This window comes from Pseudonaja textilis, chromosome 5, assembly GCF_049901715.1.
Source record: "Pseudonaja textilis isolate UNSWEBS1 chromosome 5, rPseTex1.2, whole genome shotgun sequence".
Lineage (NCBI taxonomy): Eukaryota > Metazoa > Chordata > Lepidosauria > Squamata > Elapidae > Pseudonaja > Pseudonaja textilis.
Window position 1 is genome coordinate 10,823,156 of NC_141994.1, and position 14,399 is coordinate 10,837,554.

At 37.7% G+C, this 14,399-nt stretch overlaps 1 protein-coding gene across 1 annotated transcript in view; it reads left to right on the forward strand.

Annotated features, from left to right (window-relative positions):
- Positions 1 to 14,399, forward strand: part of TTLL8 (tubulin tyrosine ligase like 8) — a 34,274-nt gene that overhangs the window by 6,480 nt on the left and 13,395 nt on the right. The window contains exons 4-6 of the mRNA XM_087935510.1: positions 1,443 to 1,599; positions 3,148 to 3,212; positions 7,265 to 7,393. Of these exons, the coding sequence (XP_087791636.1) occupies positions 1,443 to 1,599; positions 3,148 to 3,212; positions 7,265 to 7,393 (351 nt within the window). The remainder of the gene's footprint in view (positions 1 to 1,442; positions 1,600 to 3,147; positions 3,213 to 7,264; positions 7,394 to 14,399) is intronic.

Below are 14,399 nucleotides of genomic sequence, written 5' to 3' on the forward strand. Positions count from 1 at the left end.
TCCCAGCCTGAAATGAGTCCCAAACAGTCCCTCGAGATAAGCACCCACCTTTCTCTCCTTTGAATTGCTGCCAACAACAAAAGTGCCAAATGAACTATAAAAAAACCAACCGGAGTACAAAGTCCACACAGAGCTTCAAGGATTAATCCAAACGGAACAAACCACTCTGCTTCCTACAAAGGTTTCTTCTACTTTGCCTGTCCTTATGGGAGGGGCAGTCACTTCCCATCCTTACTCCTGAGTTGCCCCTTTTGTCTCGGCTGCTCTGGCCTTCTAGCAGCTCTGTGCACATGCACACTGGGAACAGGCTCCTCCTGTTCCTCTGCCTTGCTGCTGCCAGACTCTGGAGGCTCTGGAGTCAGCACTCCACTCCCAGATGGTCCTGGCCCCATCTCTGCATTGGATGCAGGACCCTCACCTGACTCCTCATCTACTCCCGGACTGGTCCCTGTTCTTCCCCACTGTCTGATTCCGCTACCGTCTGCACAGGCTGCCTGCGAACCACAACACTGTCTTTCTCACTTTCCCTTAATACTTTCTCATTTGTGGACCATGATCTCATCCACTTCACACGAGACCATCTCTGGTTTTGAGGATTGCTTTGTGTCTCAGAATCAAGGGGGCTCCTTGTTTGAGAACTATTTTTTGGTTGAGTCTTTTTAGAGTCCTCATTCTGATAGTTTTTCATGTGCTGACATCTCGGAAAAAGAAGAGGATACCTATCAGCACATCGTTTTCATATCTTATTGCCTGTTTGAGAGGCTGCCATGTAGTCCATCTTTTATAGATGTCTGCTCATATTTTCACACACAAAAATGGCATAAAATGCACAATATACTTGCAGACATCTAGAGCTAGCAACACTGATAACAAGGTGTTGTTGATGGTGCCCAACCTGGAAGTTGATGGGATTTAGATTGGAGTCATGTGTGGCCTAACATCCTTGGAGGCAGATCCAGAGATGTCCAACAGTTGTTACCAAAAGGTTTTTTGTGTGTGTGACTTGGGGTAAATTATTAACCATCTCACAGAGACTATATTTATTAGGTTTAATTTTAATTAAATGTACATTTTTACATAATCAATTTTAATTAAAAAAAGAGGAAAACTTACTCAAATTAAATTTTTCTCCCGGCCTACTATTTAGCTTGATAAGCTACCCAAGTCTAATGGAGCCTTCAGCCAATTGAAAGCAACATTAATTTGCTTGGAAGCATTGACAGCAATACTGTGATTCTACACAGTATGGTAAAAGGGGTTAAGATGACAGCCATGATACTGCAATCAAAGCTTCATAGTTTTTTATGTGCATCACAGTTTATTTTGAGAGAGACCTTTTAAAAAAGTAGCTAAATACAGAGATGAAGAACACACCACTGCAGACATTTTGTTGACTATTGCTTTATGTTAACATCGGCTCTGAAACCCCTTTATGATTTCAGGAAAGGAGAATTTTTACCATCTGTGGTCCTTACCCAGTAATTCGCTCTTGTTTAAGAAAGAGAGGATGGGTGGAAAGAAAGCATATTCTTAAATTTGACATTCCGGACCATAAAGATGAAGGGAATGAAGCAGAATGTGACAACGGTGTTAAAAATGGTAACAGATCTTTTAATTATGTTTTTTTTCCTTGCTTTTTATTTGCTTAGAAATGCATAATAGTTGGCTTGAATTTTCTGTGAAATATGTTTTTCTCCTCTACTTTGGGGGTTGCTAAATTTTAATGCAGATAGGTGTCATAGATATGTGAATTATTTGAGATTTAAATTATGTCCATGTACCTTTTCGGATCTATTTCCTTCTGTTGGCTCTAAGAAGTCAAGAATTGCTAGTTTCTTATTTAGTAGTATCCCTTGATGATAACTTACCTTCTGTGAAGTTACAGAATGCTCACAATTATTCTAATTTGATGAAGAGGGAGAAGTACCGGTCATGTTGTCAATAAGTGCAGTTGTTGGAAAAATAAAAGGCTGGTTAAGATCAACTTAACCTACAGACAACGCACTTTGTATGCTGTTAGTGGAAATGTTTGTTTTTAACCATTTAGTCCTGTCTTGATTCTTGGTGACTTTATAGGCAAGTGCTTTCCATGCTATCCTATCAAGCACAGCTTCTTTCAATTGTTGCACATTTAACTTTGCATCATATTTGATGTTATTAACCCAGCATATTCTTTGCTTGCCTCTTATTCTTTGTCCACGAAACATTCCTAGTATCATTGCCTTCTTCAACAAATACACATGCATAACATGGCTAAAGTAAATCAGATATAGTCTTTTGATTTTAGCTTCTAATGATGTGTCTGATTGTATATGATTTAACACATCTCTATTACCATAGTTACTCTCGCTGTCCATAGTATACGCAACAATTTACACAGCAGCAGAATTCAAAATAGTGGAAATACCTTTTATATTTTCCTTTAAATGAAGCCTACTTAATTAGTAGAGTATTTCCACTATTTTGCAACATCTGGGTTGCAAAAATTTAGACAATTAAGTACAGCACCTGGATTCACATTTGCTCCATCTGCTGCCTTTTTTTGGCTACGAATATCTAGGAAATTTGGTTCTCTTCTGCTCAATGTTAAAGCATGTAATATCCATTTCCCCTTTTACAGTAATTACTGTAAGGGACATTGGTTTACAATATAAAACTGAATCTGAAAAAATCTTTTTTCACTAAAAAAAAAGACTTGGTGTGGTAGGGGCAACAAAATTCTGATTATTCTATCTCATGACTTGATTCTTCTAATAACATTTGTTGGAAATAATACTGAAGTAAGGCTTTTCATAGTTGGGATATAGCTTTCAGAACTTAAAAACATTTAACATATGCTTCGAGGCAGAGTGGTATTCAGCAGGTTCTGACCAGTTCTGGAGAACCGGTAGTGGAAATTTTGAGTAGTTCAGAGAACCAGCAAATATTACCTCTGACTGGAGATTTTACAGTATTCTTCCCCTGACACACCCACCAAGCCACACCCACAGAACCGGTAGGAAAATTTTTTTGAATCCCACCACTGCTTCAAGGTTCTATTATAGGCTAACCTTATTTGAATCTTACAGAATTTTTAATTCACGACAATAATGTATTTTCAATATGCTTTGCTGCAGCCTATTCAACTTTTTGTATTTTCTTTTTAAGAAAGCAAGACAGTATTGCATGAAGAAGAAAGTTTAAACAATTCAAATGACATCCATGATATAATGGTAAGATTATAGAGATAATCATGTTATTGTAAGTTTTAGTATTTTTGTCAGTACAGAAAGTAAATTCTCAGCTCCACTAACTCAGATAAACATATAATCAGAGTTGGAAGGGATCTTGTAGGTCATCTAGTCCAACCCCCCACCCAAGCGGGAGACCCTACACCATTTCTGACAAATGGCAGTCCAATCTCTTCTTGAAAGTCTCAAGTGATGGAGCTCCCACAACTTCTGAGGGTAAGCTGTTCCATTGGTTGATTGTTCTCACTGTCACAAAGTTTCTCCTTATTTCCAGATTAAATCTCTCCTTGTTCAGTTTCCATCCATTATTTCTTGTCTGGCCTACAGGCGCTTCAGAAAATAGCTTGACCCCTTCCTCCCTGTGGCAGCCCCTCAAATATTGGAAGACTGCTATCATGTCTCCCCTGATCCTTCTCTTTACTAGACGAGCCAAGCCCAGTTCCTGCAACCGTTCATTGTATGTTTTAGCCTCCAGTCCCCTAATCATCCTGGTTGCTTTTCTCTGTACTTTTTTCTAGAGTCTCAACATCTTTTTTATAATGTGGTGAATAAAACTGGATGCAGTACTCTAGGTGTGGTCTTACTAAGGCTTTATAGAGTGGTATTAGTACTTTCCTTGATCTTGATTGTATCCCTCTGTTAATACAATTTAGGATTGCATTAGCTTTTTTGGCTGCTGCTGCACACTGCTGGCTCATATTTAGCTGGTTGTCCACTAAGACTCCAAGATCCCTCTCACAGTTACTGCTATTGAGCCTGGTTTCACCCAGTCTATATGTGTACTTTTGGTTTTTCTTGCCTAAGTGTAGGACTTTACTTTTCTCTACATTGAATTTCATTTTGTTAGATACGGCCCAGTGTTCTAGTCTGTCAAGATCCATCTGGATCTTGAGCCTATCTTCTTGAGTGTTAGCTATTCCTGCCAGCTTAGTATCATCTGCAAATTTGGTAAGTTCCCCTTCTATTCCCTCATCTAAGTCGTTAATGAAGATATTGAAGAGTACTGGGCCTAAGACAGAACCTTGTGGCACCCCGCTGCTTACTTCCCTCCATGTAGACTTAGACCCATTAAGGACTACTCATTGAGTACAGTTTGCCAGCCAGTTGCGAGTCCCTCTAGTGGTGGTGCTATCTATTCCACTTTTTTCTAGCTTACTAAGAAGTAGGTTGTGGTCTACTTTGTTGAATGCTTTGCTGAAATCTATATATATTATGTCCACATAATATTTTGCTGGTCTACTATTTAGTCACTGTGTTGAAGAATAAAATAAGATTGGTTTGGCATGATCTGTTCTTAACAAATCCATGCTGACTGCTAGTTATTACTTTACTTGTTTCTAGATGTTGGCAGATCTGTTTTTTTATTATCTTTTCCAGTATCTTCCCCGGTATTGATGTTAGGCTGATTGGTCTATAGTTTCCTGGGTCTGTTTTTTTCCCCTTTTTTGAAGATGGGAACCACATCAGCTCTTTTCCAGTCCTCTGGTAGTTCCCTGGTGCTCCAGGATTTTTGAAAGATACGGTGCAGTGGTTCTGAGATGACCTCTGCCAGCTCCTTTAAAACTCTGGGATGTAATCCATCAGGCCCCAGTGATTTGTTTTCATCAAGATCAGACAGGTGTTCTCTTACTATTTTTTTTTTTGCTTTTTTTAACTCTTATTTCTGTCCTGTCTTTTACAGTTATGAAGACGGATGCAAAGAATGAGTTAAGCAGTTCTGTTTTCTCTCTGTTGCCTATTACTTCCTTGCCATCTTCTCTCTTTAGTGGACCGACGGTTTCCTTGATTTTTGTCTTGCTATTTATATGTTGGAAGAAACTTTTTTTATTATCTTTGACTTTTGTTGCAAGTCTTTGTTCGTTCTGAGCCTTTGCTATCCTGACTTCGTCTTTGCAGATTCTGGCTATCTGCTGATATTCTGCTCATGTCACAGCAGAGGGAAAACAACATATATTTTAATCCATCTAGTCTAATCCATCATGGTAATCTTATTCAGTTGGTCAGCAAATCACACGTATTTAAGTGATTTCATCATCACACTTAACATAGCCCCTACGGGCTCTTTAAAAATGAACAGTTCTTCATATTTCCACACAAAAGCCGTTGGGCAGTTTTTCTGCCTTTACTTTGAAATGATTTTTTCAGTGTGGAAAAATAGAGAAAAAGTAGAGGGGAAGATGATTCAATAGGGTTCTCAATGGAAAATTACTGTGTAGGGCATGTGAATAATTCTGTTAATACCGTAAGATACAGCAATTGTACAATAAAAGATTGGTATGAAAGTTTTTCATGAGAATTAAATATTTTGGGACCAGGTCATTATAAGACTGTTTACTTCTGTAAAATCAGCCACAGCTTTAAGATAAATATCTGAGTCCTAATCTATGGTCTTCCATGTAAGAGGAAACCATTGCATGTCATGGACCCAATTGCACCAGATACAAAAATGCAAGCAGAATTTTTATTTCTTAAATTTGATTTGTTTCACTACCCTTATCTCTATTCAGTTCTGCACAGATAAAACAGGGATCTTTTTTGGCCGAAATTATGCTGCATACATTCTTTATTCTGCCCCAGTAGACTAACAATTTTTCACATCATCTAAAACACCCAATAAATGGGCCAGAAGTACACTTATATTAATCATGTGTTTAAATTTGCACATGCAAGTCATCTGTTTTTTATTTTGGCAGAATCCTGATCTGGGATGTTTCCCCAGCCATATTGGAGGTTCCATGCACATATTCTGTTAAATATAATCCCATTCTCTTTTATGTCTTAACAATGATCATTTACTGAAAATTATATCTTTAAAGAGGAATTGAAGTCTTTAGGCGAACTTCTAAATTATATGTCTCTAGTGTAGTCCCGTGTTCTTCAATTGATCAGGACTCACAGATCTACTATATACTATAGGTTTATAAAAGACATTTCCACACAGTAACAGTAACAAAGCTACCATTCCTGCTTCCCAGTTCTTCTAGTAATGCTCACATTATTGTCCTGGCTGCTAAGGATCTTCTTGATTGATAGTTCTTCCTTGTTCCCAGCTGGTGGAACATAAAAATGGACATTTCCATCACTACTCTATTCTGACAATCCTGACTGCACCAAAGGAGTCAAAAGTCAATGCCTTTTTTTTTGGGGGGGGGGGTGTTCCCCCTTGCTTTCACCCACTATCCACTTCCCTGTTCCCTCCCCCAATTTTCCTATTATTTACTTTTGTATTCTCTTTGTAGGCCATATTATAAACATAAAAAAATGAAAGTTTATTTTCAGCGAGGGTGGAGGGAAAAACAGGGACCCACCTGTTGTTGAGAGTGTAGTATATTCTCACCAGAATGTCCTGCTGGATTGCCCTAAAATGCAACTCCTTATTCTGCAGATGTAGAGGAAATACTGGCAAGTAAATGGACAGAATTTTCTCTGTAGTATGATCTGAAGTGATTACTTTTCAGAGTTCACTGGGTCAGGTTGAAAGACTCACAAAAGTTCACCTACATCATAGGAACACAAGTTTGGCACAGCTGTATGCATGTGAAAGGAACTAATGACTGATTACTTTTTATGAATGTATTCACCCTTTGATGATTAAAAGAGGATTATAAATTTAACAAAGAAATAAACTGGACTTATTCTTAGATAAGAATTATCTTATCCATTCTTGGATGGATAATAATATTGGCAGTCTAAGAATCAATATGCTTTCCCTTGAAGGCCAAGCTCTGCAGTGAATCTGACTCTAATCCTGGTTTCAATCCAGATAAATTTTCCACTTTCCATGTAGTTTTTCTTATAATATGAATGCCTCTTTCCATCAGTCTTCCATGTTTTATTGTTCTGTGCAACAACTATAGCCTTGGATCCTCATGGAACTTCTCATTCCTTAGTTACAGCACAAACAGGAATTTCTATAAAATGAACTGAAAGTTTTGCTTCAATTTGTTCAATTCAGAGATGGGTTATCAAAGAGTATTGGATGAAGTGGACAATATTTTCCATATGGAAACATAACACAGTCTTCTTTGGGCCAGTCTAGATTGGTAAGAAATGAAGAAACGTCTTTTTATTGGACTACTAAAAAGGATGCAGTTGATTACTACACTCTCCATATTGATCAGATATTGAACCATTATTCAAGAACTGGTGCTTTTACAACCAAAGTAAGTACATAAATAGTGAAAAGGATAACATATCAATAAATATTTAATGCATGTATTTAACTTAGTAAGGTTGACTCATTTCCAGAGTAATGAAAGCACCCTTCCCAATAAATTCAATTAAATCCTAATTGATAGAATACTAAACTAGAGCAAGACTATGAGACATAGACTACTAAAATGATATACACATTAATGTGACACCGTCATGGGTGGTGAAAATAACCATGAAGAAGAGAAGAAAGGTCTGTAGCTAAACAACAATCAGACAAGAGAACTCACAGCCCAAAGCAAGAAAGCATCTCAGACTGGTCCCTCTATAGGACTCTTTTTAGGATAAAGGCAGGAAGTGAACAGGCCCTTTCAAGGGTTTGTAAGATTCTGTTACAACTGTATAACGGGTGTCAAACTCATGTCATCATAGTGGTGTCATGTGACATATTAGGGCTTTTTTCCCATTTGTTAAACTGGGTGTTGCCGTGGCCAGCATGTTACCCATCCGGCCCATGCACTGGGAGTTTGACAGCTCCGCCCTATAATAAAAAGTTATTTTATTATTCATGAATTTGCTGTACAAGGTTGGTTTCCCTTGCACAGCTGGTAGACACCCCCATGCACCTAAGTCAATCTAATGTCATCATTGGTAGAAGGGTTGGGCCCTATCCAACAAAACACAATTTAATGTAGAGAAGAGTAAGGTTTTATATTTAGGCAAGAAACACCAAATGCACCAGTACAGATAAGGTGAAACCTGGCTCAACAGTAGTAATTGTGAGAGGGATCTTGGAGTCCAATCACTTAAATATCAGCCAGCAGTGTGCCACAGAGCCAAAAAAAGCCAATGGAATCCTTGGTGGCATAAACAGTGGGATAGACTCAAGATCATGTGAAGTGTTAGTACCACTTTATGAAAGCTTAGTAAGATCGCATCTGGAATACTGCATCCAGTTTTGGTCATCACATTATAAAAAAGATGTTGAGACTTTGGAAAGAGTGCAGAGAAGAGCAACAAAGATAATTAGGGGCCTGGAGACTAAAATATATGAAGAATGGTTGCAGGAATTGGGTATGGCTAACATAGAGAAAAGAAGGACTGGGATGACATGATAGCAGTGTTACAATATCTGAGCAGCTGTCACAAAGAAGTAGTCAACTTATTTCCCAGAGCACCAGAAGGTAAGACAAGAAGCAATGGGTGGAAACTAATCAAGGAGAGAAACGATCTAGAACTAAGGAGAAATTTCCTAATTGTAAGAACAATTAACAAGTGGAACACCTTGTCTTCAGAAGTTGTGGGTGTTTCATCATTGGAGGCTTTCAAGAAGAGACTAGACAGTCACTTGTCTGAAATGGTATAGGGTTACCTGTTTGAGCAAGGGATTGGATTAGAAGATCTCCAAAGTCCCTTCTGTACTTTGATTGTATAAACAATAAATACATCACTTTAAATAATTCACCTTTAACTTGTGTATTCTAGGGGTTCTTAAACATTGTAGTATCATAACTTCACACTGAAGATTTCTTGGCAAAGCAGAGAGCACAACTTTGAGCTAGTTTGCATAGCATTCATCTATTCCACTCGCTCAAATAGGTATAGAAAAAAAATTGACAGCCCTATTCCCTATCAATTGCATATGATTCATTACAGATTGGGCCCCTGAGATTTGAGGTTATGCATTATTGGAAAGACTTTCAAAAACTCATGTATTTCCTAACGAGCAATCTTACTGCCTGGCAGTATTTTGGTTTTGATGAATGTAATTTCTATCATGTTGTCCATCAAACCAAAGCATATAAGAAAGATGCACAGAAAAACAAACAATATCTGCCAGTAAGATTAGCCAGCAAACAGCTTAATCTGGTATCAGAAATGGTTGCAAAAAACATTATGGCTGCCAACTTGTTTTTTTTTTTTTTTGTTTATTACTGTGGATAACCCTTTCTAGAACAGAGCCCAGATGAGAAAAAAATGAGATGTGAGGATTGAAAATTTGAAATTCCTTTTCTGGTGTAGGTGATTTTTTTTTTTTACAGAATTTCTTAACAACAGAGTGAAAGATGAGTGTTGGATCGGTGGATCGGGTCACATAAGAGGCGAGACGCGAAAGTGAACAATCAGCTCTTTATTGCAGCTCTGAACAAGGACAGTTTAAAGCGTGTGAGCCGCTTGGCTTTATACAGCCGGCCGGTGGTTCGGCGGCCAATGGCAGCGCTTTGAATCTCCCGCGATCGGCTCGGCCAATCGCGGTAGATTCTTAGCGCTCCAATCACAGGCGTTCCTCGAACCAATCGGATTGCGGTCTGGGTGGACCAATCAGAATGCGAGTCTTCAAGAATGTTAATACAGAACAATGAGATTGCTCCCTTATGATTCAACTTGTCAACCATGTTATTTAGTTATAAATATTTTAATGTTGGAGGCAAAGATGGGCCTAAAGAGGGCGGGAGTTACAGTCCCTCTTTATAGATTGATGCAAATTACAACACACCCGTGATTAGAAAAAGCAGCCTGGCCTTTCATTGGATGTAACAACTCATGTGCCTAATGAAGTCAGTGAGGTCATTAAGGTGCAACCATGAGATAATGAGGTAGGACTTCAATGACAATGAGGTTTTGAAAAAACAAGGAGGCAGTTATTCCATATTGCCTTTTGGGAAATTACTTCCTTTAGCTCTGCTGAGCTCCCAGTATCTTTTCCCCAACTTACTCAGCCTTCCTTGGCCTTCTGACTGTTCCGTGGCTATGTTAATAGTATAGTTTTTCTGGGAAAGTCTTTTTGTAATGGGATAGTTGCCCAATTTGACACTGGAGCCAATGCTTTCTGTGCCTTGAGAAGATATATTTGGCTTAGGGGATTTAGTTGGCCCTACAATGTCTATAGCATGCTCGCAAGCCTTGAGATTGATATCATTGTGGGATTTGGTTTTGTGGATGCAGTCCTTCTAGTTGATAGTGTTAAAACATTTTTTTTGGAATTCAGTGATCTGCTTGCTGTCACACCAAGATTGTAATCAACTATTGGCCAATATTATGTCTATGCTGATTGGCAACAATTTTCCAAACTCTCAAGGAAAAAATGATATATTGCTGAATCAAATATCTTGTAAATGGAAAACAGATGTTCTACCATCGCAACAGAAATTGCCCTTAATTATCCAAGATATATTACCCATCAAGCAAAGGCTCAGATAATTTGATCTGATGAAAATAAAATTTTTGTATTGCCGTTTCTTCTAGGTAGCAAGTAGATTTATTTGTTAGTTGTCATTCCCAAGAGATGCCAGAATCCATTGCAAGCTTGTTATTTTAGAAATTGTATATTTTGATCTTAGAGTTGTCTGTGTTAGAAAACTCAAGTTATGGGCAAATTAGAATATTTGAAGTAGAATAGATTAAATTTGAGCTGAAAATTCATAGGTAATATAGGGATGGTAAAAGATGACATTTTCCTGTTTGATCTTACAGTGCTGGGTGGAGGTCAGCGGGTTAAAAAGGAAGAATAAACTTAAAATTATTTTAATCTTCCTTTTGAGTAACTTAACTGCCTGACATAAGAGAGACATGTTTCGAGGAGGCCTGGAGACCAGATTAATAACTTCAGAAGGTTTCAGATGAGCTTGTGTTGACACATACAATGATGGTGGTGGAGGAGGCATATGAGGTAATCTGTCCATGATGGGATGTATTTTCGCCATGCCCCTAATAGCTGATTTGTGACGCATATGATAAGAATGGACTTACATTTTATGAACCTGAGGACATACATACTGTCTAGTCAACCATAGGTTCTGTTGACTCTTACTTGTTTTGGCTTAGACGTGCTAAGAGAAGGACTGACTGGTTCCTAAATTGGGACAGTGGTTCTTAAATGGGCAGAAAATTTGGGCATATTCTGAGGGCAATTAGGCAGTTTGTAATTTCTTATTTGTGATTTGGAAGTACCACTTGTGCAAAACTTCAGACCTGTGTGTTTGTGTTTGTGTGTGTCATGGGACACAATGACATTATTCAACACCAGGAAATGTGGTAATTTAATGGAACTGTTTTAGGAACCATTAATCTAGGATGCAGTGAATATATCGCTGGATGAAGACCTGGTGATGCTTGGTCTTAGTGGTTCACTTACTACTGAAACAGCTATCACCAGTTACAGTACCATTCAATCATATATTCACTTTGTTTATTGGCAGGAAGGGGGCTAAGAAGTTTGGGTCTTGGCAACTTCAGATATTCTTGGAGGGCACCAATTTTTTTGACCTTCAATCTGGTTTCATTGTCTGGTTCTGAGACTGAATCAGACACAATTTTTCTGTTAGATAACCTCCTACGGGGAAGAGAATTGAGGAGTGTTACCGTTGAACCTGACTGATTTTTCAGTGGGCTTTTGATTTCATTGATTATGATATCCCATTGGATTTTTTTTTATAAGTTGGGGCTTTTGTTACAGTAGTCCTGTTCCCACTTGCTGAAATAGATTCAAATAGACTTAAAAAGTAACCTTGGATGACAGCGCCTTTGTGCGCCCTGAGAGTCCTACTGTGGGATGATTTGTAGTGCTATTACGTGCCTTGCACTCATCAGGAATTTCATCAATATGCTGATTACATTCTCCTCATTCCACAGCATTTTAATTAGGAAAGGCTTGATGTGTTTTGAACCTCTGTTTAGATGCAACGAAGATATGGAAGATGGGAAATAAAGTAGCTTTCAATTCATGTGGAGGGAACTTCTTGGGTATAGAAATTGCATGTATCGGGAGGACGACCGCCTGTCCTAAAAGGGATTGTGTTTTGTTAGAAGCAGCACACAGTTTGAGAATATTCCTAGAGTAATTGTTGTCATTGGACCTCAGTGGTCAGAAGCAATAATTAACCATTTTATTTATTTATTTGTGAAATTCATTGGATGCCTACCTTACCACAGGGTAACTCTGGGTGACTTACAATCTTTAAAAATTAAACAGGTAAAAGACAAAAATAAAACCCTCTGAAGATCAAAACACTGAGCCCCAATTAAAAATGGGTAGGGCAGAGTAGGATGGAAGGGAGGAAAGATGTGTGGTTCATCAGTCAACCATCTCCACTGTGATGCACCCCTGTTGATGCACCCCTCTGCTAATTGGCAGAGTCAGGTCTTTAGACTCTTATGGAAGGTCAGGAGGTTTGGTGAGACCTCATTCCAGTGGACAAGATATTCCACAGGCCAGGTGCTTCTCTTAGACCCCAACAGCTGGAATACTTGGGCTAATTGGGCGGTCCGATTTTGCTCGGTATATGAGCTACCCTTTTGCTTTTGTTGTAATTATTATTTAATATATTTAATACTTCCAATAGAAGAGAATATATGCAACTCAGGATTGATCTGTGGAGCCCTTGTTGCTCTCTGGGCTTGTTGGTCATCAGCACTGATGACATTATCTACTTGAATAATGGAACATTTGCAAAAAAACAAAAACAGCCAAGCTCAGAGAGCCCAAAGGACTCCATATTTTAATGCAGTTATGTATAAAGTTCCTTAAAGCGCCTTATGCAAATTAAAAAGTACTTTACAAAATATAAAATATGCAATAAAATGAATTGTATTGTATTTATTTATTGGCAACCATAGGTTTTACATATATTTGTATGCAAAACCATATCAGTTCAATGTATTTATTCTAGTATTATCAGCACTATTGGTCAGGGCATGCTTTTGTGTCTTGCTTACAGCCATTGCACAGAGAGAGAGAGAGAGCATAAAAAAGGAGGAAGGAAAGGAGAAGCCAACTTCATCCAGAGAAGATCTAAGTGAAAAGAAGGGGCTTCTTTAACAATATCTACAGGATGTAACAGAGACATTTAACAGATTTCAGGGAGTGTGCATGCCACTATCAGAAAAATTGCCCATAATCAATCACCAGATGGTCCTTGAGGCATAATGTGCAAAACGTCCCTTGACAATCTCAGAGATCTGCTATGTTTGTAATTAAGAAGGTGGTAGATACTAGTCCTATGACATATGTTTATATTTTATATTTTTTTAAAAAAACATGTCAATAGAACAGATGCTTCAACAGATGTGGCATATGAACAGATGTGCATTATGAACAGTGTATGACTGGCAGATGCTGTATCAGCTGCAGCTTGCAGACCAAGCACAAGGGTAGCTCCAATAAAATGCATGCAATAAACTGTTTCTCAACTTTGGCAGCATTAAGATATGTGGACTTCACTTCCCAGAATTCCCCAGTCAGCCAGGGGAACATATCTTAAGTCATACATCTTAAAGTTGCCAAGATTAGGAAACACTGAACAAAGCATTTTTTTTGAAAACAATTTTATTGTTTTTTTAAAAAAACAAACAAAACAAACAAAACATAAAAACATCAGCTCTCTTCCATACATATATACAGACAGTGTGCCGGTTGGTTCATCAGTTTTGTGCATTCATTTCATAGTCTCAATTACAGTTATATTACATAATAACTCGTATTATCAACCCAAACTTATATATACTCGTATCACTATTAAAAAATCATTTGACTATAATTTTATTCATTCATACTTTATGAGATAACTATAATTTAAGTAGTTTATTCTATAACAAATCATATAATCATACCAAATCTATCCTAAAAACACTTTATAGATATGATGTCAAATAACAAAAGAAAAAGAAAAAGAAAAAACAAAGATATTCCTTATTATCTAACATTCTAAATATTCTATTATTGTATTTTATCATCCAACCATTGATAGAAATGTCATCAGATACCTGGCTCATATTACCATATGTGGTGGACTTGTGAGGATGCTAGAAAATATTGGACTAAAATCTGCATGTGGTTGGAAAAAATGACAAAGAAACACATAGATTTGAAACCGGAGTTTTTTTTATTGGGAATCTTACCAGATACATCTATAGTAAAGACTTGAAATATCTGATTGTAAATGTATTAACAGCGGCTAGGATTGTATTTGCTAAAAATTGGAAAAATGAGAAAATACTATTGCAGGAAGAAATTATTAA